Raw genomic sequence first — 27,745 nt, forward strand, 5'->3', positions numbered from 1 at the left:
TTCTAGAAGTAAACCCTGAGTTGCCACATTCCAGTTGTGGCGACTGTGCTGTTAGGTGGCATTTGGACTGGTTGGTTGTAATATTCAATGGCAAGTCATGAACTGACCTCACGGGGAACACCCCAACCCGCAACACAGCAAGTATGGGAGGTGAAACCATGGTTTTTTCCATGCCAATTACCCCCTTGAACGGTCTGAACTACCTGGAGTGGGCTAAGAGTGTAAAACTCTATGTAACGGCAAGGGGTAAGGCCGACTACATCAATGGAAAGGTGAAAGAACCCAAGGGTGAGACGACTGAACATGATAGGTGGGACCAAGAAAATAGTATGGTGATGTCTTGGCTCCTCGCATCCATGGAATCTAATGTGAAAAAGAATTTTATGTGGGCAGACACTACCATTGAGATCTGGGAACAGACTAGAATTACCTATTCTAAGCAAAGGCATTATGCCAAGATTTACCAACTACAAGCTGAGTCCTCAACATGTAAATAAGGAAACCATAGAGTGGAAGCACGATGATGATGTTAAGGCCTACAGGAAGCTGATCTCTCAGCAATGGGTGTTTGCTTTCTTGTTAGGGCTGAACCCTGTATATGAACCATTAAGGGTGCAGATCCTAGGAAGCAAAGAATTGCCTACAGTACATGAAGTATACTCCCTTGTCCAATCTGAAGAAAGCAGGTGAAGTGTGATGGTTATAGCTAAGGGGGAGCAACAAGTTGCCTTGGCTGCGGTAAATAACAGCTCAATAGGGAAGAAAAGTGATCCTAAGAAGGCAGATTATAAAGATAAACTCTTTTGTACCCGCTGTAGAAGGTCATGACATACACGTGACACCTGTTGGGACATCCACGGGAAACCCAAGTGGGCAGCAAAGAATCAAGAATAGGGTAAACGTCACTTGAAAAGAACGAGTGCAGCACATGTGGCAACCCAAGACACTCATGTTGTCGGTAGTACCCGGGACACTCCTAATAAGCTTGACCCCAAGGAGGATATAATGAATTCATTCAGAGAGCATCTGGAATCTTATGGTAGGGCATTGCGGCAATTGGACAGCTCAGTCACTGGTACTCCCTCTACCTCTTTTGCATCTACTTCAGGTAATGTGGCTTTTGCATTCCATGTCACTCCCACAGATTCCCCTTGGATTATTGATTCAGGGGCCTCACATCACATGACCGGTAAGCCTAACCTATTCCATTCTTATAGCCTTTTGTTAGGAAGGGATAGAGTGAGACTTGCAGATGGTTCCTTTTCTTCCATTGTAGGTCAAGGATCGATATCCCTTCCCCATGGCCTTAACCTGAATTGTGTATGGCATGTCCCACAACTTCCCAAAAATTTGCTTTCAATTAGTAGCATTACAAGTTCTTTAAACTGTAGTGTAACCTTTTTTGCTGACTCATGTGTTTTTCTGGGAGGACGATTGGTAGAGGAAGCCTGTTGGACGGTCTCTACATTCTCGACAACAAAGCTGGTCTCTCCATGTCATCCTCAGAGTCACATAGTCAGTCAAATAAGAGTCAAATTTTGTTGTGGCACAGTCGTTTAGGTCATGTTTCTTTCGAAGTAATAAAATGTTTGTTCCCACTTTTATTTAAGTCGTGTTCAGTGTTAGAGTTCATGTGTCAAATGTGTCAGTTGAGTAAACAATGTAGAACAACCTTTCATTCAAGCTTTCATGTTGTGTATTCTGATGTATGGGGGGCTACAAATGTAATCTTTGAGGGTGGATATACGTTTTTTATTACATTGATTGATGATTACTCTCGCTATACATGGGTAATCCCTATGCGTAGCAGAGACGAGGTTCCAAAGATAGTGAAAGACTTCCAGAGGATGGTGTTTACACAGTTCCATGTTGAAATACAGATCTTCCAATCCGATATTGCGAAGGAATGCTTCCATGGGGAGCTAAATGAGTTCTTCGCCTCCCATAGGTCTATTCATAAAGGCTCATGCACCAGAACACCACAGCAAAATGGGGTTGCAGAAAGAAAAAACAAACACCTCCTTGAGGTAGCGCGTGGGATGATGTTACACATGAATGTCCCTCAGTCACCTTGATTTTCCATCCCCATGAGAGTCTTTGGTTGTTGGGCCTTTGTCCATGATTTGTCTCCATCCAGAGGTATCGGTCCATTCCTTGTGCCTTTGTCCGATATTGTTGAAATACATGAATGTCCATTCCTTGTGTCTTCTTGGGGTATCAGTGTTTTGACCCAGTTGTAAATATTTTGTGTCTATGGATGTGTCCTTCTTCGAGTCTGAGCCGTTCTTCTCTCCTTCTCCTTAGGGGGAGAGTTGTAGTGTGGAAGAGGAGAAGTAGGTTCAGGTGTCTCTTCCTTCTATTCCGGACCTCACTCCCTTCCGTGTCTTCCAACGTACTCGTCGGAGAGATCAGCAGTGTGATAGAAATGTGGAGTAGCCAAACACTGAGCAACTGACATCATCAGAATCCCAGGAGGTAAGTCCAACCCCTAACCCTACTCCCACTGTGGACGACCTAGACATCCCTATTGCTCAACGAAAGGGAGTCAGGTCTTGCACTACCAAACACCCCATTATCCACTTTGTTTCCTATGACCACATCTCTCCTTCGTACCGAGCCTTCCTATCAGCAGTTGATTGCATCCCTGTTCCCAAGAATGTTGCAGAAGCCTTAAAATACCTTGCATGGATAGATGCCATGAATGAGGAGATTGATGCCCTCCACAAAAATCAGACTTAGGAATTGGTGGATCGTCCAGAGGGGAAAGGACCCGTGGGGTGCAAATGGGTGTTCACAGTTAATCACAAGGTAGATGGAACAGTTGAAAGGTACAAAGCAAGACTAGTAGCCAAAGGGTACACAGGTATGTGGAGTTGACTATGATGAGACTTTTGCTCTAGTGGCTAAGATGAACTCGATTAGGGTTCTCCTATCCTTAGCTGCTAACTTTGACTGGGAATTGCATCAACTGGACATAAAGAATGCCTTCCTGAATGGTGACTTGGAAGAAGAGGTATACATGGTTCAACCTCCTAGATTCTCTGCCAAGGGAAGTGAAAACAAGGTGTGCAAGCTACAGAAGTCTCTCTACGGCTTAAAACAGTCTCCAGAGCTTGGTTCAGTAAGTTTCACATGGCAGTTCAAGAGATGGGGTTCCAACAGTGCCAGTTTGATCATACACTTTTTGTGAAGAGATGTCAGGAACAGGTTGCCGTATTGATAGTGTATGTAGACGATATCATCATTACAGGGAGTTGGAGTTTAGAGATACAGAAATTGAAACAATTCCTTGCATCCAAATTTGAAGTGAAAGATCTAGGACTCCTAAAGTATTTCCTTGGATCGAAGTTGCCCATTCAAAAAGGGGTATCTTTGTCTCTTAAAGGAAATACACCCTTGATCTTTTACGAGATACAAGTAAATTAGGTGCAAGGCCGGCAGACACTCCTATGGATGCAAACCACAAGCTAGGTGATTGTATTGGTGAACCTCTGAAAGATGTAAAGCAGTTCCAAAGGTTAATGGGAAAGCTGATTTATCTATCCATCACCTGCCCAAATATTGCCTATTCAGTTGGAGTTCTGAGCCAGTTCTGAGTCCTTAGATACCTGAAGAAACATCCAGGAACAGGTCTACTATTCAGTAAACACAATCACCAAAAGGTGGAAGTCTTTATAGATGCTGATTGGGCAGGAGCCGTGGATGATAGAAAGTCCACTAGTGGGTATTGCACATTTGTGGGAGGAAATCTGGTGACCTGGAAGAGCAAGAAGCAAAATGTGGTAGCAAGATCAAGTGCAGAAGCTGAGTATAGAGCTGTGGCACATGGGGTGGCTGAAGTCCTTTGGCTAAAAAACCTCCTAGGTGAGCTTGGAGTTACTGCTCATAATCCTATGTCTCTTTACTGTGACAACAAGGCTGCAATAAACATCGCCAGCAACCCGGTCTTACATGAGAGGACTAAGCATATTGAGGTGGATAAGCACTTCATAAGAGAGAAACTGGAAAAAAGGGAAATTTGTATCCCTTATGTCAACTCCAAGGAACAACTTGCTGATGTCCTCACAAAAGGACTTCCGTGTTCGCGGCACAATGAGCTCTTCGACAAGCTAGGCATGATAGACATCTTCAGCCCAACTTGAGGGGGAGTGTTGTAAGGCTTAAGTGTTCCTTATAACTGATGTTAGTGGGACAGTTTCAGCTACTAGTCCTTTCTTTCTTTTTTTTTTTTCTTATTGTTCTTATCCTAGGATATGCCGCCAGGGGCATACTTGTGATTTTGTCTTTTTATAAAGATTATTATAAATAGAAGACTGGCGGCTGCCAGTACCACAAGCAACAACAGTTCTAATGAAAATAATGAGTTTTATTTATAAAAAAACATCCTATTGGTTTTCAGGACCTTCATGGATAGGAGGGATCTTAAAGAATAGGACAGCAACATCCTATCCCTGTTTTCAGGTCCAGTGGGAGTTGGTGATTCTACAAGGGTTGAGGTACTGGCTTTGGGTTCACCAACCAACCAGGAGTGGAAAATTTGATAGTCGAGGGAGAATCTAAGGTGGTAGTCCGCTGGCTGTCGAATCCAGATACAATCTTCTAGGCATACAGGGATCTTCGCAAGAAAGTTAAGTGTTTCACAAGGAACATGTCAGTCTGCAGTGGGTTAGCAGATCGGCAAATGCTATGACTGATTCTTTGGCTAAACAAGGGGTCTCAAGGGCTGAATTATTTTGTGCTACCTTATGATTGTATCCTGTTAAGAGTATGGTTATGTTCTCTTCTCTAAGGGGGGTTACATCTAGTGCCTCTTCTTAGGGAGAATTTATACTTCTTTTATTAATTTGTCAAAAAAATCAGGTTCTATTAGTTTCTCTTAGTTTTTTAGGAGAGTTCAATGCAAATAGGGCCAGTCAATTTCTTAGTTTCTCTTGGATATATCAAGTGATTTTTCTTATTATTCTAAATCTAACATCTCAGATATGTTATTTTTCTCATTTCTTTTCCTAATGGATATATATATATATATATATATATATATATAAATATATAAATTAACTAAGTTATGTTCTTTCTTCTAAACTACTGAATGACCATAAATCTAATATTCAATTATATGGATGATTCTTCATATGTTTCCTTTCTTCTAAACTGGTCATTTGAATTATCTGAGAACTTTACATTTTGAAAAGTGAAATGTAAAATGTTTATAATTGTTAGCTGATTCCTTATTATTTTATTTAAGGCTTAATTAATTTGATTCTTAAGCTTTGAGGCTTACACCTTGCAACATCTTGCGGCTTACGCCTCAACTACACCTTTAACCTTTTAAAACCCTCTGTTTTGCTACTGGGCCTAAGCCTTCATGGGCTGGGTGGGTCTCAACAGGTATAGTGGTCCTTTTTTTGCACAAGGTGACTGCTCTTAGATTTTAAGTAGAAAGACCATAATGATCATTTGCCTAATTCAGTTAAGCTCTAAATTATAGATGCTAGTTAACCTTATTCAATTTCCCTTCTCTCCTATATCACTTTACATATATGGTTTTAATGTTAGAAATATTTAGGAGTTCCAATTTTAATTTATTGTTAGTGTAGCGAAGCAAGTCCATATGTTCCGGAATATAAAAAGATAATTAAAAAGTTTTGAATTAGTTGTGCCTTTTGAGTTGCTTTAATTGATAATATCCTATTGCTTGGATTGACAAATTGTAGATATTCATTTTGTTCTTTTGGTGGTTTCCTCTAAGTAACACTAGAGGAAGAACTTTACATGATATGTTTTATGGTTGGAAATTATCAAATTATCGAATTCATTTACTTTTAACTTTAATGGTTTTTATTTTGTTATTATGATTAATGATATTATGTTACCTATCAATTATTCTTTGAAGTTTGTTCCATGAAGATACATGTATTATAGCTAGTCAGGCTGGGAGTTTATTAATATAGGAAAATTCCATCCTTTTGCAGCACATATTCCTTTATATCTATATCCTTTCCTTAACACTACAAGCAAAACAAGACCTTTTGAATATTTGAGGCTTACCAGTTTGGGTGTTATTGGTGCACTTGTAAAGGTACAGTTTTGCATTTTAAAGTTTCATGCATAGTTAAGGTTTCTGTGCATATCTATGTATTTAAATCACATGTAAGCAACCATTTGCATGGAAAATAGTGGTGGTTTTTGGCACTGTAATGTTGCATGTGTTTCTGGTTAGAATGCTGCCAAGGTGGCACAGCCAAAGGGGATTCAAAACTAGTAATTTGTTGGATGAATGAAAACTCTCCAGGGATTTGGTTGTACAAGAACGTTTAAAGGGAAATTAATTGCTAGCTAAGGAAATTAATTTTACATCCAAATGGGTGAGAAGGACCGCATATGGATGCCAGATTCCTTAACAAAGCAAGAGGTTAATAGGGAGCAACTGTCCTGGGCAGAGTTGCAATTGATCTGTTTTATTTTGGTTGTTGGATTCTTCCCAACTTGTATATATAATTCACATGATTTAAGTTTCATTAATAAAGCTTCCTTTCCTGATCAAAAAATGCTACCAGGTTGGCACCACATTGGCATTCTGAGTTTAATGTCATCTGAACTAGAGACTGATGACATCTGACATGACCTTCTCAGGAATCTCACTGTTTGAAAGTTAATGGCTAGTGGTGTTTACATAGCTGTTCAGCCTAATGCTGCTCAACTATGCAACACCACACTGACAAATACTTCTATTGTGTTTTTATCATAAGGATGATATTTATGATCAAAGATTGTAGTCAAAATCATACATCAACTAGGGAAGGGTGGGACTTTACAGTTTATCTGATTTGCGTATAGGTTAATGGGTTATCTTGGGTTAATTTGGCTCATGCAATTTTTATCTATTTTTATCTATTTAATATGCATCATGTTACCTACTCCGAGCTGCTGTTGTGTGGACAATATGGGAAGAAAGAAATAATAGAATCTTCAATGAAAAGAGCAGATTAAAGGAGGAACTGTTGGAAGTTATCCTACTCCGAGCCGCACACTGGGTAAAAACTTTGGAGACTTTCAGAATCTTTTCATTCAATGATATTATCAGATCCTGGCCTGAAGTTGCACAAACTGAAAGCCACCCTGAAAAGGTAAGACAGGATTGGAAGCCATCAACTGAAAGTAAACTAAAACTGAACTTTGATGGTAGCTCTTTGGCTAACCTGGGAAGAGCTTGTATTGAGGGATTGATTAGAAACCATCAATGCTTGGTGGTTGTGATGTATTCAGGCTCAGCAGGTATAGGAGATTCAGTCGTGGCAGAAACAATGGCACTGCTACAAGGGTTGATATTAGCACAACAGCATGGTCTCAGAAATGTGGAAGTTGAAGGTTTCACAGCTAGTAATTCATTTGGCAAAGCACCTCAAAGAAGCACCATGGAAATTCAGACATGCATTTAGGGAGATTGATGTGATTGCAAAGAATTTGAATGCAAACTTCAGCTGGGTGAGAAGAACTGCAAACGGGGTAGCAGATGCATTAGCTAAACAGGGAGTAAATAGGCAAAGTATTTTCTGGGCATACTTGTAAACGTGTACTGATGAGTATTGGATTTTGCCAATAGTTGTATCAAGTTTAAATTTTTACTTATTAATGAAATCCTTTTTCTTATAAAAAAACATGCATCATGTTACCTATTGCTCTGCATGCCAGTGTATTCTGCATTTCCTATAATTTCATCATCAACCTATCAAATCTTATGGCACTCCTTGGTTCAAACTTATCTCATTTTGGTCCTAGAATTCTGTTATCTCTCTAAAATCTCTTTACTGAGAAAAACCACTCCTAATCCATGGAAAGTGTAATTGTAGAGCAGTAAATGATAGCTACAACAGGCAGCAGATCAAATCACCTCTTTCTTTTTTTTTTTATCAGTAACGACCAATGTTTTAAAATGCGGAGGTGTGACGCGAGGCGTGCCTCTGGCATACACCTCAGGGCGTTTTGGGAGCACCTCAACTGGAGGCGCGCCTCCAAGCGTATGCCTCCCACGCCTTTTAAAACACTGGTAACGACAAAACTTATTAAGAATAAGAAACTTTAATTACAAGAGAGGGGGATGTAAACTTTCTTAACTCCCCCATTTTAGCAAAACAGAAAATACAAGACTAGAAATGAGCCCAAAAGAAAGATCCCATATTCACCCCTTGCTTGGCTAACCCATCAACAAGTGAGTTAGCAGTTCTCTTTATCCAACTGTATTTCACCTCAATGTCCCTAGTCAGCCACTTAATATTTTTCTTTTCATTGCTGTAGTTCTTGATACCAGAGTTATCTTCCTTTAGCCATCTCACCACCACCTATGAGCCACCTTCAAAAACCAGTTTTCTTAGTTCATCTCCCTTTCTCTTTAGGCACCTTCCAGAGCCGTAAGGATCTCAGCCCTAAAAGAGTCTCCTTCTCCAATAGGGCCTGAGAACATGGCTATAATAAGCCCCTCTTCATTCTTGAACATTCCCCCTATACTAGAGAGCCTTGGGTTCCTTAAACTATTTCCATCAAAATTCAGCTTGATAAATCCAGGTGGGGAGAGGTCCAAGAGGGAGAAGAAACCATATTAACCTGGGCAGAATTAGCTATCTCTGACCAATTTCTCATCAAGTCATCCAAGGAAAAAACTGTGAATAGGTTCGGAGAATTCAGCCAGTGAGCCACCCTTAAATGCATCAACTCTATTACTTTCTCAATGGTTCTTTCCTTTTTTGAGAAGGTACATGGGTTTCTTTCTTCCCAGATAGACCAGCAGACTGCAGCCCTCATACATCTCCACTAACTCTCCCTCTTTTTAAAGGCCAACTAAAGTAAGAAGGAGAGAAGAGGCTTTGCACATTCAAGGGAGGGATCCATCTGCACCCAAAAAGGGAGAAAACTCATTCCTAAATAGCCCCCTCATACATCTCCACATAACCAGTTTCCCCTTTAACTTTGCAAAGAATACACCTATGTAGGAATAGACAGGATTGGGTCTCTTTCTTTGTAGGTCACCTGTGTTAATTCTTTTTAGGAATGCTTCCCAACAAAAACTACCAACCCGAGGAGGAATGGGATCCAAATTCTGATATCTTCCTGAGAGGGATCCAAGAAAACATTCTCAAGAATGGTTAACAAGATTGAAGTACTCCCAAGGTGTATGTCCCTGACTGCCCTTCTCAGTAGGGGTGTAAACGGTATTCGGAAATCCGATTTTGAATTCAATATTCGATATAATCAAAATGAATTCGGATAATTCGAATATCTAATTGGTCGAATTCGGATATCCTATTCATACCGAGTAGTTAATTAGATTCGAATTTGGATGACCTGATTCGATTCGATAAATATATGAATTCGACCAACTATTTACTTCTTATATATAACATATAAAATATTTTATAAATTATATATATTATAATTAATCTATATAAATAATTTATATATTTATATACTTATATCCATAAAATATTTATTTTATATATTTATTAATTATCCAAAATAATTAATTAATCAAATTCGAATCGAATCAAATATTCGAATATTTAATCGGATTTGAATTCGGATATTGCCTGACCCCTACATCTCAGGCACAGGTTCCACCCATACCTCTTTCTCTTCTCTCTCTTAGACACAAATACATGGAACATTTAATTGCTCCTAGGTTTTCTCTTCCCTTCATCTCTCTCTTTTGCCTCTTTCTCTTCTCTCTCTTAGACACAAATACATGGAACATTTAATTGCTCCTAGGTTTTCTCTTCCCTTCATCTCTCTCTTTGGCTTCTTTTGCTTTTGTGTTCATAGCCCTTTTTTTATCTCTCTGATTCCAAACCACATCCATTTCCTGACCTTAATTGCTCCTGATTTTTCTGGGTCAAAAGTGTCAAGCCTGTGTCATGTGCAAAATGAGTTCAAAAGAGCTCCCATGCCCTATCATGATGGCAATTGGGCATTATACTCTCATAGTGGCTATGTCTATTAAAAACTCTTTTACTTTTATTATCATATAAAAGCCACCTTTCCTAGGTAACAGCACTTTGAAATGAAAACCTCCTAAATTTTCAACCATGAGGAGGTTGGGTCCTAGGTAACAGCACTTTGAAATGAAAACCTCCTAAACTTTCAGCAGCCAAGAAAAGGTGTGCATGTCAGGCTGGATTTAGGTCCACCCTAACCCAACCTGACTTTTAAAGTCATGATCAGGTTGGGCTAGATTGGGTTTGGGTTGTCCTGGTTTCTTCATTACATTTTGTTAAAATGTTCTTATTTCTTAGACTTAAGATTAATGGAATAAGGTTAACTGGCTTTACCATTATTATATGGACAGGAACAAAGTTAAGGTACTTTTGGAGTACATTTGTTTCAACTAGATTTGTCTTTTTTTTCATTCAAAGTAAAATTGTTTAATATATGTTTATAAACATGTATTCATAGATGCATAGTTACATTTTAATACATACATACAAATTTACACACTCACACACACACACACACACACACACACATATATATATAATAATTTATACATACAAATATGAATAAATGTTGGGTTTGGGTTGCTCAATACCTCAACCCCATCCCAACTCAAAGTTAAATTGGGTTCATACTTTTCAATCCTAACCGTAACTGGAACTTTTATCCAACCAAACCTTTTCAGGTTGTTTCTGGCTAACCCAGCCCAAGTTGCAACCCTATCCAAGAAGCTCCCTTTCCAAGTTTTCCAATTATCCAATTGGCTAGTCTGGTTCAGGTTCCGAACCACCACATTTCTAGAGATTATGTTCAAAGGATCCCTGTTAGTCATTTTCAGTAGTCCTTCAGAAAGTCTTATTGTATCCATAAGTAATTCAAGGGAAAAAGAAATTTTGGATGGTGGAGTCAATTTTTTTTGTCAGTATTATTTGGTTTCTTTTGTATAACTTTGCCCCAAAAAGTTCTTTTTCTTTTTTATAACATTGTGAGGACATATAGATAAAATATATGTAGTTTTGTTCTGGTGGAACTCATATTCGCTGTTTTCAATCCAAAAAAAATAGCCCATATTCACTGTCTTTGCTTTGTATAGTCTTATGTTTTAGTGGTATCCTTTTTGTTCATTACCAATTAAAGAAAGCCTTTTACCAATAAAAAAATAGACAAAGTTTTTAAATTTGGATATATTGTTTATCAGCATTCATGATGATCAAGATATCATTCAGGAGAAATAATGTTATTTGGGAACAGAAATGTAAGATGTAAAGCTGTAGATGAGGTGGGGTTCTAATGCGATTTCTCCCACACTTGATCATTATGTCTGAAACAATCAATAGCAACTTAACAAGGGCAACCAGGTTTAGGGAAATATCCCTCCCTCTATTCCAGAAACCTTATTTGGGAATATAATCTGGATAAAAATAACTATTAAGGGATTTTTATCTGCAGTTATAGTGCATTGGCTCCTTAAGACTGAAACCAAGTTATGGAGGTAATGGAAGTTTCTGACACTCTATCCATAATCCATCTGATTCGGCAGTTATAACAACTTAGCAAGGGAAAATAGGTATTGGGAGATATCCCTCCTGCTGATCAGCAACTGAGTTTGAGAATATGTTATGGACAATAGTTTAACCATTGAAGGATTTGGACACTATCCATAATCCATCTGATTCAGCAGTTATAACAACTTAGCAAGGGAAAATAGGTATTGGGAGATATCCCTCCTGCTGATCAGCAACTGAGTTTGAGAATATGTTATGGACAATAGTTTAACCATTGAAGGATTTGGTATTGCAGTTTTAGTGCATTAGCCCTTTGACTGAAATTAAGTTCTGGAAGTAAAGGAAGTTTTGGACACTATGCATCTGATTTAGAACTTTTCTATTGATAACTTTTTTTGTCCCTTTCATTTCTTGCCTTTGAGCAATTAGCATCACATACTCTACTACAGATCCCATTGCATCACAAAAGGACTAAGTGTCAATAGGGGCTTTTGTGTAAACACTTTTGATTACAGGAGCGTTGTTTCTTATCCATTTGTGAATTAAGGCCTCCATGCCCTTTGGCACTCATTGCTATCAACTAGGGATGCTGTGACATGGTCAATTTGGGAAGAAAGGAGTGCAAGAATCTTCAAGGAGGTGGATCATTCATAAGAAGCTTTAATTGAAAACATAACATTGAGAGTGGTTCCTTGGGTCAAAGTGAAAATTCTATTTGAGCCTTGGGTAGATGGCATTCTTAGATATTAGCAATAGGTTGCATCGTCATTCTCATTGAGTAGCATAATGCTATGTAACTGGTCTCAACCACCATTAAACTTCATAAAACTAAATTGTGATGGGTAGGGGTGGCAATTTTTCACCCAACCCGCTGAACCCACCCAACCCACGCAGAATCTAACCCGCCCATTTACTTAGCGGGTTGTGTGATCAACCTGCCCATTTAAATGGGTTGGGTTGTGGATAACCGTTGGGTTAACCATTATAAACATTAGTATTAATTCCTTAGCCTTTTTTTATTTTCTTCATTTGAATCACATAATTTATAATTAATGCATTAATTTTTTATTAGTTATTGACGAAATTTAGTTGTCTTGAATCAACACACTTCACCCAACATAAATCCAAATCAATTTGACCCAAGTCCGGACCAATTCAACACTGTCTGACCCGATCCAACATATACCGATCCGGGTCGACCCGAATTCAAAATAGACCTCAAACGGGATGGCTTGGCACCACTTGCTTTGCCCGGTTCGGGTCGTCCGGTCCAACCATTATTCACACAGCCCTACTTGACCCAGCACAAGCTGATCCGGGTCGACCCGAATCCGAAACGGCCCGGACCAGGTGGGGTCCAAACCCTAAACCGCCCCGCTTGCTTTGCTCGGTTTGGATCATCAAATTTGGTTCATATTCGTACTACCCGATCCGAATCTTGCCCGGTCCGGTTTACTTCTTTTGGCCCGCTTTGGGTCAATCGGTTCGGCTCAAATCTGTGCACAAACCTGATATGATCTGACCCAAGTCAATCCACCATCTGGCTGAACTGGTCCGGTCTGGTTCGACCAGATCAAACCGGCCTGGTCGGGGTCTAGTCCGATCGGACTGTATCAGTCCGATCGGGCGGGTTGAGGGATGAGGAGGCTAATCATTTATCAGAGCTTCTCCTTTTCCTTGATAAAGTTTGCTTAGAGCCTTCTAATCCTGATAGACGACTTTGGTGCCTAAGTCCTAAAGGCCTCTTTTCATGTGCATCCTTTTCTAAAGCTCTTTGTCAGGCCCCCTCCTCTTTGTCCTTTTCTTGGAAAGAAATTTGGGTTCAGCCGATTCCCCCTAAAATTAAGGCTTTTTGTTGGGAAGTGTCTCTTGGGAGAATTAACACTCTGGATTCATTACAAAAGAAAAGACCTTGTCTATGTATTTCCCCAAATCGGTGCTCTCTATGTAAATCCGACGGTGAATCTTGCTTTCATCTACTAATCTCTTGCTCATTTTCTAAGAAATCTGGAATTGGTTTTCTCCTTGTTTTGGGTGTAGGTGGAATATGCCAACAGAGATTAAAATGTTGTTTTGATTCATAAACCTTTGGATTTCTGAAGAGAAGGGGAAGAATATTGTGGAGATGCACTAGAGCAGCAGTGATCTGGACATTATGGGAAGAAAGAAATGCAAGAATCTTCAAAGAGAAGGAAAGAAGTAAACAACAAATTATGGAGTGTGTTATGACCAGGATTATACATTGGTTGCGAACATTGGACCTCTTCAAATATTTCTCCTTTGATGATATCTGGAGGAATTGGAGCTTCATAGCCTTTGGTGCAGTACAAAAAATTAAAGCAGGGTCAGTTTGGAATCTTCCCATTGAAGATTGACTGAAACTAAACTTTGATGGGAGCAGCCAAGGCAACCCAAGTCCATCTGGCATAGGAGGGGCTGTAAGAGACAAGGAAGGAAATTTTAGAGCCATCTTCTCAGGACCAATGGGACATGGAGACTCTTTAAAGGCAGAACTATATGCAGCCCTACAAGGCATTCAGATTGCAAAAGATGAAATAAAGAAGTTGGCTAAAGAACCTAGATTCAGTGATTTGGTGTTACAGAAATGAAATGAAGAAGTTCAAATGGCCCACACAACAAAGGGAGGCCAATGAATTGGCTGATTCTCTAGATAAGCAGGGGGTAACTAGGGATCAGATGTACTGGGTCCATTTGTAAATCTGCAATATTTTTTTGTTGAAGAGTGAGGCTGCAAATCGTGCCTTACACTGTGATGCTTGTAACAGATGTAATCCTTTGATTCTAATGATAAATGAAAGTTAATTATCAAAAAAAACATGAGGGGACAAACACTTATCTTATGAAAATTATGGATGATTAAGGAAACATAAGAAATATGTTTTTTGCTTAAAAAAATCCCTTGCCTAGGTGACACCTAGGTGACTAGGTGACAAAGCGCCCCTTGTCGACTTGGCAACTTGAAAACTATGTCTCCAACTTCTTATGATGTGATTAGTTGTATAGGAAGTGAAAAAGCTCCATGGTTCTGACTCAATGTGCCACCTTGATGGAGATAGCTGCTCTTCTTCCCACACACACCATAAGATAGCCGCTCCTATTTTTTTACTTGTACGGTTCATGCATGCATGCTGGGGACAAACACATCCACCCACATATACTTGGTTCTGTAATGCCCATAAGATTAGTTTTAATTTCTACTAATTATAATTCATTTTTCATTATTTATGGGACTTCTACCCCCAAGATAATCTTTTATTAATGAATTTAAATTTGAAACATTCTTTTGCAGGTTGATGATACAGAAGTTATCAGCTTTCTTCTCTCAACTGAAATAATTCCCTTGTGTTTGCGCACGATGGAGATGGGTAGTGAACTTTCGAAAACAGTAAGTGATTGACTTTTCCTGTATGACTTTTTTAGTAATGAGAATTCCCAAGTTCATATCATTTGATTCTGTGGCACATTGAACAGAAAACTATCTTGCCGTTTTTGTATTGGGAGCCATTTCCTCTGTCAACTACATCAACCATGTCCTTTGTCCTTCCTCTAGCTTTTTCTTGAACCTTCAATGGATTATTTGATTTCAATGAATTCACATGGTTACAACACTTTCTTTTAACCTTTCAATAAGCCATGAACATGCTAATATTCAAATTTAAAACCAAATCACCATGTGAGTGCATGCTAAGTGATTTGATTCGGTTTTTGCTGACACCCTAGCAAAACAAGGGACTGTAAGGGAGAGGCTTTACTGGGCAGTGCTGTAATGTTTGTTGTTTATTGAATCAACCTTTTCTAGTAAGGGATGACTTCTGTATTTCAGTTTTAAATTATTTGTAATGGAAGTTATCGTTTCTGATAAAAAAAAGTGATTTGATTCGATTAGACCACATGGTCACAACACTTTTTTTTGCAACCCTCCTATAAAAGAAACATTCCGTCAAACAAATGAAAGATAAAATTACCTAGTGAATGCATACCTACTGTTGCTAGCCAAAGTGATACATGAACTACCCGCTATCATATGATAAAATGGAGACTACCTCTAGGATCTACTACATTAGTAGGAATATCAAGAAATACTACCTCATAAAGGTGTTCAAATCCGACAATGCTAGGGAATATTTTGAAAGACATCTTGCCTCATATTTGTTGGAATATGGTGTTGTCCATCATAGCAGTTGTCCCTACAGTCCACAGCAGAATGGTGTTGCAGAAAGGAAGAATAGACACATTGTTGAGATGCAAGAAACATGATGATCACATCTACAGTTCCAATTCGGTTTTGGGGTGATGCAGATCTCATAGCAGTATATCTGATTAACAGGGTGCCCTCTCGTATACTTGGATTCATCACCCATTTAGTCTCCTTTTTCCTCAGGGGGAGATGTTTCATATTCCTCTCAGGGTGTTTGGGTGTGTCTGCTTTGCACATATCCTTGGTCCTCACCGCTCAAAGCTTGATCCCAAGGCAAAGAAGTGTGTCTTTCTTGAATATGTAGAGAATCAAAAAGGGTACTACTGCTATGATCCAGTCTCTGGGAGCCGGTATTATTACCATGGATGTCACATTTTTTGAATCCACATACTTCTTCTCAAAAGATCCTTCTCAGGGGGAGTGTTTGGGGGAAGTGAGTCAGCAGTCTATTCCTCTCCCAATTCCAGTCCCTGTCTACTCCTATGCTTGACCACCACCCTGTGTCACCTACCTTGCCACCTCCTTTGCGTTCTGCTTCTCAGCATTACTTACGACAGAGACTTCACAAGGAGGTTGATTCCACTACAATGGAACTCACATCCTTGGAGACTCCAGATTCGGCTGACATGGATTCAGGTATTCCTCTTGGTCCCCCTACTGTTTCAGTTCCCATTGATTCTACTAACCCTGTTACAGATAACCTTGATCTCCCTATTGCTCTCAGAAAAGGGAAGAGAAAGTGTACTGCTCATTGTATTTCATAATACTTATCCTACAGTGGACTTTCTCCTTCCTACCGTGTTTTTCTTTCCTCTCTTAACTCAGTGTCTATACCCAAGGGTGTTAGTGAGGCTCTCTCTAAACCTAAGTGGAAGACAGCTATGCAGGAAGAGATGACAGCTTTGATTAAGAATCAGACATGGGACATTGTGGATCTATCAGAAGGCAAGGAGACAGTTGGATGCAAATGGGTTTACACAGTAAAATATAAGGCAGGTGGAAGTATAGAAAGGTACAAGGCAAGACTTGTTGCAAAAGGGTACACACAGACCTATGGCATTGATTACCTAGAGACCTTTGCACCAGTTGCAAAGATGACCTCTGTTCGGATACTTCTTTCTCTTGTTGCCTCATACTCTTGGCCCTTGTTTCAATTTGATGTGAAGAATGCTTTCCTAAATGGGGATCTGCAAGAGGAAGTGTATATAGATCTTCCTACTGGCTTTTACAATGATACTGAAAAGGGAAAGGTATGCAGGCTTAAGAAGTCACTTTATGGCTTGAAACAATCTCACGGAGCATGGTTTGACAGATTCAGAAAGGCTTTGATTGCTTTTGGCTACACTATCTAAGATTATAACAATGAAACAAACAATAGTAAACTAAATTATTCAGTTTGAGTTAAAATATTAGTTTCTTTTAATTATTTTTCTTATTTGTTAGGGACCATTCAAGATGTATACTGCCTCGAACCCTTGAAGTCTTCAAAACCATCTAATGGTTTTAGAAAAGTTGCCTATCAAAATAATTCAACCCCCATTGTGCAGTCTATTTGCCTAGAAAAAATAGTATAATTATTTCTCACAGAAAAAGCTCTTCATGACATACACGTACTGCATGTCTCCTAACTCTGTAAATTCTATCTTATACAAAGAGATTATCGTATTTAAATATTATTCATTGCGAGTGGGAAGGCAGGATTGACCTTTGGAGGGGGGAACTGGGCGGGGCAGGGCAGGTAGGGTTTAAAGTTCAATTCATGAGCTTCAGCAAACCATCACTTGTCAGTTGCATCCTCTGTTATCATTTCTTATGTATCATATTCCTTTGGTTTTGTGAGATAGGGCTAGCTTGGATCTATACATGTGCTATTTCCATGGAAGCTTTTGTTAATTTGTTTGCCAAAGCAGGTGGCTACATTTATTGTTCAAAAAATACTGTTGGATGATGTGGGGCTGCGTTATATTTGTGCTACAGCAGAGAGGTTTTTTGCTGTAGGCCGTGTGTTGGGATCCATGGTTAACTCACTTGCTGAACAACCCTCATCTCGGCTACTAAAGCATATCATTCGGTGTTACCTTAGACTATCTGATAACCCAAGGTTTGTTAATCAAATCATTTGAGATACAAATTCTAATTTATCAATGCCAACCTTTCTGGTTTTTCTTTCCTTTCCTTTTCCTCTGCTCCTTGTTAGCAGTTTTCCTTTATGTTTATATGTAGCATTTAGTAATGCGATTCTGCTATTGGGTTTTCATGTTACAGAGCTTGTGAAGCATTAAGAAATTGTCTGCCTGAAATGCTAAGAGATGCAACCTTCAGTAGTTGTCTTCGTGTAAGTATTACATGAGAAATATGTAACTGCTTCTTGCTTCTATCATTCTTGGCAATTTTCCAGCTTCCTACCAGGTCTTTTTAAGTCATTTGATCATCTTGTTGGGTATCTTTCTGGTTTGTTACATATAAAAATCTTGGATTGCAAATGATTTGTCTGTCCTTTCCATTTCCAGGTAGTTGGGCCTAACTGCGATATCATGGCCTAGGCTCGATTTAGGCCTCCAAACTCCTAAATTTATCTCGACGACTTTTGGCCAAACCTAGAGTTGCATACTTGAACCAAACTGGGCAAAGCTTACTATCAGTTGATTCCTTGGCAAACTTTAGTCAGAATTCCATTTCTCCAAGGCAATGGGATCCACCTAGAGCCCATAAAATCCCTGTTTGGTTACTTCTAAAATTCAGTGATTTAGTATCTTTTGAATTGATCAGTTTATGGGATTTCATATTATGAAGTTCCTCAGTGTATGTTACCACCCATTACTGTGTCTTCCAGTCCCAGGTTGTTTTGATCCTTTATTGTTCTAGCCAGTCTGTTCTTTCCAGATACATAATTCATATAATTCCTTCAGAGTAATCCTGTATCACAGATACCTTCTATGAAGTGCACTTTTTGTGATCATAAAATTAAAGTCCCCCATGACTTCTAATCTTCGTGCAGTATTTGGTTCTTGCTACTGTATATAGAAAACTAAATGTGGAGAGGTTGGGGAAAGGACTTAAAAAGTATCTAATAACCCTGAGAGAATTGAACAGAATAGCCTGGCAACTCTCTAGAGTTGGCACATAAGAACAGAATCTTCTATTATCTTCTCAGATCTAATATTATTGTAGTACCAATACTACTAGACAAATTCATAGCCTGCCATGTTTATTTTTGAACTTATTTCATGTTCTCTATTTCCATACAGGAAGATCCAACAACAAAGCGTTGGCTGCAACAACTGATTAATAATGTGGCAGGAGGAAACCGGACTGCAGCATATCAAACTGGAGGACTGGAACATATGCTAGGAAATTAGATAAGTTTAGCAACATTGTTCTAACTGCATTTCTTATTGCTTCTGGCAGACCTCAACTGTGTTGACTATACAGGGAAGGCAGAGTACCATATGAAGACTCCAAGTATTACCTCTTTTTTATTTATAGATCTATCTGTTGTAAGCTTTGACATATTGGCACAGTTTCCATATTTGTAAGTTTGATCCCCTCATGTAATTCTGTATTTGCTGCTTACAAGTTGTATTGATTGATACTCAAAAAGATGGTTTATGGTTATTTATCCCTGCCGTTCCTTGGACAATTCCTATGCGGAATGTATGTTCCATCTATTCTTTGCTGTCTATTTCCATTTACCTCCCTAAACTCTCCTTATTCTAGGTCATTATAGATGGGCTGCTTTTCTTTCGTTTTGAATCTTCTATGCTTTTACCGCTAAGGTGTTGGTACTTTTCGTGAGCGCTCAGCACTCTATTACTTAATATTGTGGTGATTGGATGGGAACACTATCATGATTAGAATTTAGAACCCTTCGTTGTGTTTGTCATTCATTTTCTTGAAAATTCAACATGTCTGTCATCCTCTTATCTTATCGGTCTTGAAACCATTTTGAGAAAGATATAGTAGCTGGTTTCTCGGTAGGCGTCTATCTTATCATCACTCTATTTACTTTGTCATTGAATCACGTCTCATGGGACGGTTTTTATATACATCCTGCTAAATGGGTAGTTGTAGACCTGTAACTTGGCTAGATTACTTATTTCTGTCATTTGGAGAAATTTAGCTCAGGCCTTTCTGGTGATGATTTTTGGGATTATTATCTGTCTTTTCTCAAGCGTTGCTGGCCACTGAGTTTTAAGTCATCGTTAGGCTTTAAATATCGGGGTGTTAACAAGAAATCTGTAGTAGGAGCTTCCTCATGCATGAGACCACTTACTAAGTTGGTATAAATTTGGACATGCTGCTCCCTGATTAGAGCCAGATGTGCCGAGTACGCGTTCTGTGTATGGATAGGGTTCGGTGGAAGGAGAAGCTCCCCAGGGGAAACAAAATCGAAGAAAGGCCATTTTTGTCTGTGTTCTAGACCGGACACGAACTGGTTCATGGACGCGTGAATCGTCTGATTGTACTGGCCAGGCCACGTTAACGCTCAAAACGCGCGTTTGGCCTGGTCGACGTATCGTTTTGCCATTTGTGGGTTCACGCGTCTAATGCATCCATGGGTGCACAGAACGCGGACTCAGATGTGCCATCTCCAATTCCAACTGTTGCCCAGATGAGGACCCTCTGGACTTGCTACTTTATTGATGCCTAGCGCCGGATTCATTTGCCTTGAGTTGTATTGCTTTTTTTTCCCTCTCTCTATCTCTCTCTCTCAAACCATTGTACGGGGGTCATTGCTTGTTGAATTAAAATGGAAGTATGCGGATTTCAGGTGGCGTTTGGTAAATCTAAAGTCTGGTTTTTGAAAAGTAAAAAAAAAATTGAGAAAGCCCTAAAATTTTTATTTAAATAACAATAAATGAAAATGATTAAGAAATTATTATAAAATAATAAAAATTATAAAGTTTTAAGAAATGACGTTAAAGTAATTGATAAATAATAATAAATTACTCTTCCCACCACTTCATGATCATGGGGCTTCTCCTCCCAATGGTTTTCTTTCACCAAAGGGAATCGTCTTAAGCTCATTCCACATTACTCTCTGCGTAAGTTTATCCCTCTGTTATCAACATCAATGCGTCTTCAATTCTGTTAATTTTATTCAATTTACCCTAAGGCTCAGTTTGGAAAGAGTACAAATGCAAATATATACAACATAAATACATATAAAATATAAGGTTTTGCATTCTATATATTTGTATTTACATTCATTCCAAACTGAGCTTGGATGTCCTCATCCATCCAAAGGTTGAATGTCCGAACTCGGAAGCAAACATAATCTTACTTTGATCCTTGGAATCCAAACCAAAACTAGAATAAGAATAATCGTCCCACTGTTCAGCAATCGAACACCTATCAAACGCCCACCTCGTCACTCCTTGAACATGATGCCAGTAGTAACCAAACCTCTTGTTTCTATTCCAATCTGCACCCTCAGACTCTGATTCCTTTTAATCCACTCCTCTCAGAAATCAGAACCCCCTTCATTCAAAACCTTACACTTCTCACTCTCTTCTTCCACATCATCTAGTTCATAGATCTGATCGTCATTTCTGTTATTAGCTCCATTGCCGTCTACATCTTTTGGTAACGGATTGGCAACGAGTTCATCAAGGTTGCTGGAGGAATCTTGTGAAAAATCTAGATTTGGAATAGGAGGAAATCCTAACCCTAGTCTTGAAGAGGAGAATGGGTGTACCTGGGACCATCGATCAAAGCTTCTACTTTAGAGAACTGAGACTGAAAGGAGGAAGAGCGCAACGATGACGGTGCAGAGATGAGTACTGTAATCAGTGTAATGGGGGCGTAAGGTTCTGACCAATTTAGGGGTTTTAAAGCTTAAAGAAGGATACAGCCAAAGAAATGAGATTTCGTCCTCTACCTTCAACCTCCATCCATTAAAAAAAGCAACATTTTCAGAGTTCCATCCATTACCCAGAGATTGTCTAGGTAATCGGTTCCATTCTACCCTTGACCTGTTTTTGGGCAAAAAATTGTTGATTTGGTCAAAGAACTACTGACCCAGGCAGTCAAACTGTTGACCCATTCGACCCAAACAATGGTTCTTCATTTAATAACAAAAATAAGGTTAAACCATGGAGAGAGACTCTCGTATCAGAATTCAGAGATCACCAAGATCCAGAGAGAGAGAGAGAGACTAGAAAAAAGATTGGAGTGGAGGGATCTCAGATCTCATATCTGAGACGAGAGAGAAGAATGGACATCTACTTGTTGCTGCACTTTTACTGTCACCGCCATCTCCGTCATCATCACCATCATCGCTGAATGTCAGATCCTCCTCCTCCTTCCCTCCTCTCCTTTATTTCTTTTCCTTTCTCTCCTTTCTTTTTCTTTCTTTCCTTTCTCTCCTTTCTTTCTTTCTTGGTCACTCATTTTTGGGTCGGTTTTTAAAACCTTGGTCTAATGGTCATGGTTTATTAGTTTAAAATATCGACACATTTGCATTTTTTTTAATTACACGACCCATTAAGTACAATATGGATCAATATGTTGCAATATTTTGAACCTTGCAAATAAATTGGTAAGTTCAATTAAAGGTTGAGTATAGATAAGCAACAAATTACAAGGTAAAAAAAAGGAGTAATTACCTATACGTAGGGATGTCTACCAAAATCTTAGAAAAAATAATTATTCTTTTAATGAGGTCAGAGACCAGAGGACCTAACAGTTAGTCCACAAAAATTTTGTTGAGATTGAGGGTGGAGAATCAAAATTGGCATATGCTCCTGACAAAGCACTCCTCACACTGACCTTATAGCCATAGTGGGGAACATCTCCCCATGGGTAAATTACAAAGACCCCCTTGTACTATGGCGCTAGATACAAAGTCCCCCCTGTACTTTTTTTGTGACAAAGGCCCCCTGAACTTTAGCCATTAGACAAAAACCCCCTCGACCGTTAAGTCAGATGATATAAGCATTAAATTACCAAAATACCCCACTAAAGCTTCTCTATTTTTCTTTTTTCTTTCCCTTTTTCTCTTAAAACCTACTAACTTGAAAATACCTCTATGATGGATATTTGGTGTTGTGAAGTGGTTTTGTTTGTTTTGATGGCTGGTTATCTTCCCTTCCATGATAAGAACATCATAGCCACGTACAAGAAGATTTATAAAGGGCAAGTTCTAGTGCTCTCGCTAGTTCACCCCTAAGCTTATTCATTTCCTCTCCCGTCTTTTGGACACAAACCCTATGACCAAAATATCAATTCTGAAAATCATGGAGAATCATTGGCTCAAGAAAGGATTCAAGCACATTAAGCGATGTTTGGTTCACTACTTTGGTCCTCATTCTTTTAATTTTTTTTTCTCATAAGCAAAAAATGCACAATAATGAATAACATTAAAGTGTTTGGTTACAAAAGTCTTGCCATGGGCCTCATTCTTTTATAATGAAAAACCAACTTATTGCACAAAAATTGAGCTAGCTTGCAACATGAAAAATAATCATGTCCCATCTTGCTCATTTTCACTCTTTAAATAAACTCTACAAAATTGTGGCTATAAATGTTTATTGGTGGACTGCCATGGAAACTTATGCCAATGAATATTGGCCATCAGCCATCCACCAATAAACATCTATGCTAATGGTTTTGAAGACCTAGGCCGACAATTTATGACTATTGACACATAATATTTTTTTGTAGAATAAAATGAGCAATATATTATATGACACTTGTCAGTCTGAAAAAAAAATTATTATTTAAGAAAAAACTTTTGATTCATTCTACCTATTTTTATCCATTCTTATTCATTTTAATGTTTCTAAATAAAAAATGAGAATTCAAGCAAACATGGGCTTAGATAGGGCTGTTCATAAGAAGACCCAACCCGACCAAACCGACCAACTTGGTCTGACCCAACTCGAGTCAGCCAGGTTTTCTTCAGCACCGGTTGGTTTCGGGTTATAAAAAATCATAAATCGATCACACGAAAACCGAAACCAACCCGACCCAAACCGACTTAGTAGTTAGTTCCTAGTTAGTATAACCTACTTAGTTCTTCACTACCAAGTTCATTAGGAGGTATGTTGTAAACATTAAAGATGACCCAAGACTCATCACTCCATCAGTGAATAAAAAAAGAGTACATGAATAAATGTTTGCCTTAAATTATAGTATTTCACCACTACTTATCTACAGTATCAGAGAGCATCTTCTTAGCTTTTGTTGGATCTGGCCAGCTTTGATAGTTTGATCCATCCATTATATAGTTTTCTGCAGATTGAAATCTTACTCCAACAAATAGTACTCTCAAACTTTGCTCCCTCCACAAAATTTGGATCCATAGATGGGCCACAAGACATTAAGGAAATGCCAGTTTCCTTTGGGAATGTAGAGCCAGAAATGAACATCAATTGAGTCACCACTACGTAGAGCTGAAACTGACCCAAACCGACTTAAACCGATCAGGTCGGTTTTGCTTAACACAGGGTCGGTTTCGGTTTCAATTTTAGGTAACCCGACTAGGTCGGGTTGGTTGAAAAAACATCAGTAAATCGACCCAATCCCGACCCATGAACAGCCATAGGCTTAGATTCTACATTGAAAATGACTAGTTCTACGGTGTCAAGGATAATGACAATGTCAAATACTTGAATCCAATGCATCAATGTTGGAAACTAAGTTAGAGCTAGAGGAGGTGTAGAGGCAACTAGAATCCGAATTGCCTAGTTATACTGGGGGTTCGACCTCTCTAGTCTGTTCAAAGAGAGATGGGAGGAAACCGAGTTTATATATAGCGCACCGATGTCAAGTATAATATCAAAATTGGAGGATAGGACTGTTCACGGGTCGGGTTGGGTCGATTTACTGGCGTTTTTCCAACCGATCTGACCTGGTTGGTTTACTTAGAAATGAAACCGAAACCGACCCTGTACTAAGTAAAATTGACTTGATCGGTTTGAGTCGGTTTGGGTCGATTTTGTGAATGATTCTCTCGGTGTGAACGATAAAAGATTCAAGTCTAAGAAGCGATATATATATATATATATATATATATATATATATATATATATATATATATATATATATATATTCACAAATATATATCTGAAATATATATTAAAACTGAAATATATATAATATATATCTAAGTTGGTTTGGGTCGATTTGATTTCAGTTTTCATACATGAAAACCGAAACCGAACTGAACCATCAGTTTATGCTCTTTTATAACCCGAAACTGATTGATAGTAAAGAAAACCAACCAACTCGGATTGAATTGGACCGGATTGATTGGTTTGGGTGTTGTTATGAACAGCCCTATAGGAGGAAATTGCCAAGGTGGTTAAGCTTCACAAAGAAGAATTGCAGAATAAATTTAAAAGCATGCACTATGAGCTATTTAAGGAAAAATATTTCACTTAAATAATGATATCGATCGTGACAGAATGGAAGGCGAATGGTTGGTTTCTTGATTATGTGAACCAGATGTCATATCTCAAAAGAGGGGATACTGCAAGCACGAAGTCCATCGATATGGCAACTAGTCATTCAGCTCTGGGAATGGTGAGCCCGAAGACATCGTTCATGTCGAGGTCGCTGGGTTTCATCCCACCTGGTAGTTCCCACACAAAGCAATGAACTGACGAAGCAAATGAGCCATGGCTAACTCTAATGTGTAGACGGTGGAGTCCCATCCAGTTGCATACCAGGGCAAGAACACTGAACACCGACCCAATCCAAATGGTATGAACTCGAAGTTGCTTACTCTGAAATCTGGTGTTGATGTTTCCATTTTCCGGTTCGTCCCAGGCTTCTGGGACGCAAGTCTTCTAATTATGGTCTTGATGTTGTCTCTGTTGCGCAAGTCTACCGTATGAAAGTATACCCATGTTTTTATAATCTGCGGTTCTACCGTATGAAAGCATGTGATCTCTCTGTCAACGAGCAGATCCGGACTCGGAGAATCGTGTCTACGTATACCCATGTTTTTATAGTCGGGCGGTTTTACCCTATGAAAGTACGTATGAAAATGAAACGAACCAAGCTGGCATTTGTCCATTTGGGCATTCCAATGGACTTGGGACACTTGGGTGTCCTCTCTCTGAAGCAGTAGAAGTGTAGAACAAGACAAGCTGAAAGCCCGGAACCAAGTTCTCTGCTTCTTCTGTTGTATGAGATTGATCCGTCGATGAAGATGACGGAGCCTTACGAGATCGTCGATTTGACATGCGCCGTGGGCGACGGCGAGTCCGAAGACGCAGGAGCAGTGGACATGAACATGAAAGCCTCTATTTTGGCCGTGGAAGACCTCCTTGGCTACCGATTCAAGAATAAGGATCTCCTAGAGGAAGCTTTGACTCACTCGTCTTGCAACCGGTCGCCTTCCTATCAACGTCTCGAGTTCGTTGGGGACGCCGCTTTGGGTCTCGCTCTCACCAACTTTTTCTTTATTTCGTACCCGGATCTCGACCCGGGTCAACTCTCTGTCCTCCGCGCTGCCAACATTAGCACGGAGAAGCTCGCCCGCGTCGCTGTTAGGCACGGCCTCTATCGCTATGTCCGACATAATGCTCCTTCTCTTGATGTCAAGGTACTGAGCTTGTTGATCCACTTCGATTATTGTTTCTTTTTTTTTCTTCTTTCTAGTATATCTGTTTAAATTTAAAACTCGAGTTTCCGTTTAAGGTTGAGGAGTTCACTCGTGTGGTTCAAGAAGAAGATGGTGCTGTTCCTTATGGTGGAATGGTAAAAGCGCCTAAGGTTTTAGCAGACATTGTTGAGTCCATCGCTGCAGCTATTTACGTCGATTGTGATTTTGATTTGAAAGCTTTGTGGATGGTACCTTCTTATTTTTTTTTTCTCTTATTCTGATCGAAATTCTTTATTTTTCTTTTTAATTTTGTTCGTTTCTCTGTTTTTTCAGGTCTTTAGGGGTCTTTTGGAGCCCATTATTACGCAAGGGACATTACAGCAGCAACCGCAGCCTGTGACTACGCTTTTCGAGCTCTGCCAGAAGCGGGGGAAGCAAGTTGACATCAAGCATTGGAGGAAGGGATCGAGTAATATCGCTAGTGTTTTTGTGGACGGAAAGCTCATTGCCTCGGGTTCTTCGGATCAGAAGGAGATTGCGAAGCTTAATGCGGCAAAGGTAGCTGTGGAGAAGTTGGTGCGTATGGAGCCAACTAACATGGAGATAGAAGGTCCTGGAGTTGAGGAAATCGAGGGGGCCAAACAGAAGTTGAGTGAGCTTTGTAGCAAGAGGCGGTGGCATCCGCCGAAATACAGGTATTAATTTCCTCGTTGTACAAATCATAATCTTGTTAACTGATACTTGCTTCTAAATTACTTCTTTCTAAAGATGTGCATTCCATTTTTCATATGCTGAGAATCCTCATCTTTATATATATAAAATCTACAGCAGAAAATTAGCAGAATACATTGTCTATTATATATTTCCTTGGTTGTTTATACTAGTACTTGGTTTTTTATGTACAATTGCACCTTTACACATAGCACATAGATTAAAATCCATAGAGTTGTCAGATGTAGCACTATATGATAGCCTAAGGAATATGCATTTACTATCTCCTTAGGTTCAAGATGGCCCTTCTATAGAGAGGAATTATTGTGTTCCAATCCTGTATGTAGCTATAGTACCTGGATACCGCTACAAGGGTACAAGGGTAACATATGGATACTTAAATTCTTACTGAAAACTCAGGTTTTGATACCTTGTCAAGCTATATCCTTGTCATATCCAAGTGACATAGGCTTGGCTATCACAAAAGCTTCAGTGGAATACCCAAACAAGTGTATTGGATGAAATTCTTACAGAGTAACACTAAGGGGGTGTTTGGTTCAGTATAGATAAGTAGCCTTTCTACTGATATCAACTGACAATCAGAAGAAAAATAAAAGGGTAAAAGACTTAAACATACCCTGAATTTTCATTAATTGACTTAATATACCCTGGGTTTTTCAAGAGGACTTAAACATACCTTGTTACTCTTTTGTCCTTCATATCCTTTCAAAATTTCAATAAGAACCAAACATAAAACAAACTCATGTGTTCAAA

The 27,745-nt window shown here is 39.1% G+C and overlaps 2 protein-coding genes across 4 annotated transcripts in view; both read left to right on the top strand.

Moving 5' to 3' along the window:
• The window catches only part of LOC148878307 (uncharacterized), a 48,468-nt gene extending 29,123 nt beyond the window's left edge, over nt 1–19,345 (top strand). For both annotated transcript variants that reach the window (XM_088952661.1, XM_088952662.1), the window contains 5 exons: nt 5,973–6,079; nt 14,797–14,892; nt 17,616–17,806; nt 17,971–18,040; nt 18,954–19,345. In XM_088952661.1, the coding sequence (XP_088808787.1) occupies nt 5,973–6,079; nt 14,797–14,892; nt 17,616–17,806; nt 17,971–18,040; nt 18,954–19,064 (575 nt within the window). In that variant the 3' untranslated portion in view covers nt 19,065–19,345. The remainder of the gene's footprint in view (nt 1–5,972; nt 6,080–14,796; nt 14,893–17,615; nt 17,807–17,970; nt 18,041–18,953) is intronic.
• A 5,828-nt stretch (nt 19,346–25,173) lies between these two features.
• LOC148878308 (ribonuclease 3-like protein 2) overlaps nt 25,174–27,745 on the top strand; it is a 31,603-nt gene continuing 29,031 nt past the window's right edge. The window contains exons 1-3 of one of the 2 annotated variants that reach the window (XM_088952663.1): nt 25,174–26,260; nt 26,356–26,508; nt 26,594–26,955. In XM_088952663.1, coding sequence (XP_088808789.1) covers nt 25,859–26,260; nt 26,356–26,508; nt 26,594–26,955 — 917 coding nt within the window. In that variant the 5' untranslated portion in view covers nt 25,174–25,858. The remainder of the gene's footprint in view (nt 26,261–26,355; nt 26,509–26,593; nt 26,956–27,745) is intronic. The other variant, XM_088952664.1, reaches the window with a different exon arrangement.

Source organism: Nelumbo lutea, chromosome 1 (genome assembly GCF_056320005.1).
Source record: "Nelumbo lutea isolate HS-2025 chromosome 1, American lotus-T2T, whole genome shotgun sequence".
Classification (NCBI taxonomy): domain Eukaryota; kingdom Viridiplantae; phylum Streptophyta; class Magnoliopsida; order Proteales; family Nelumbonaceae; genus Nelumbo; species Nelumbo lutea.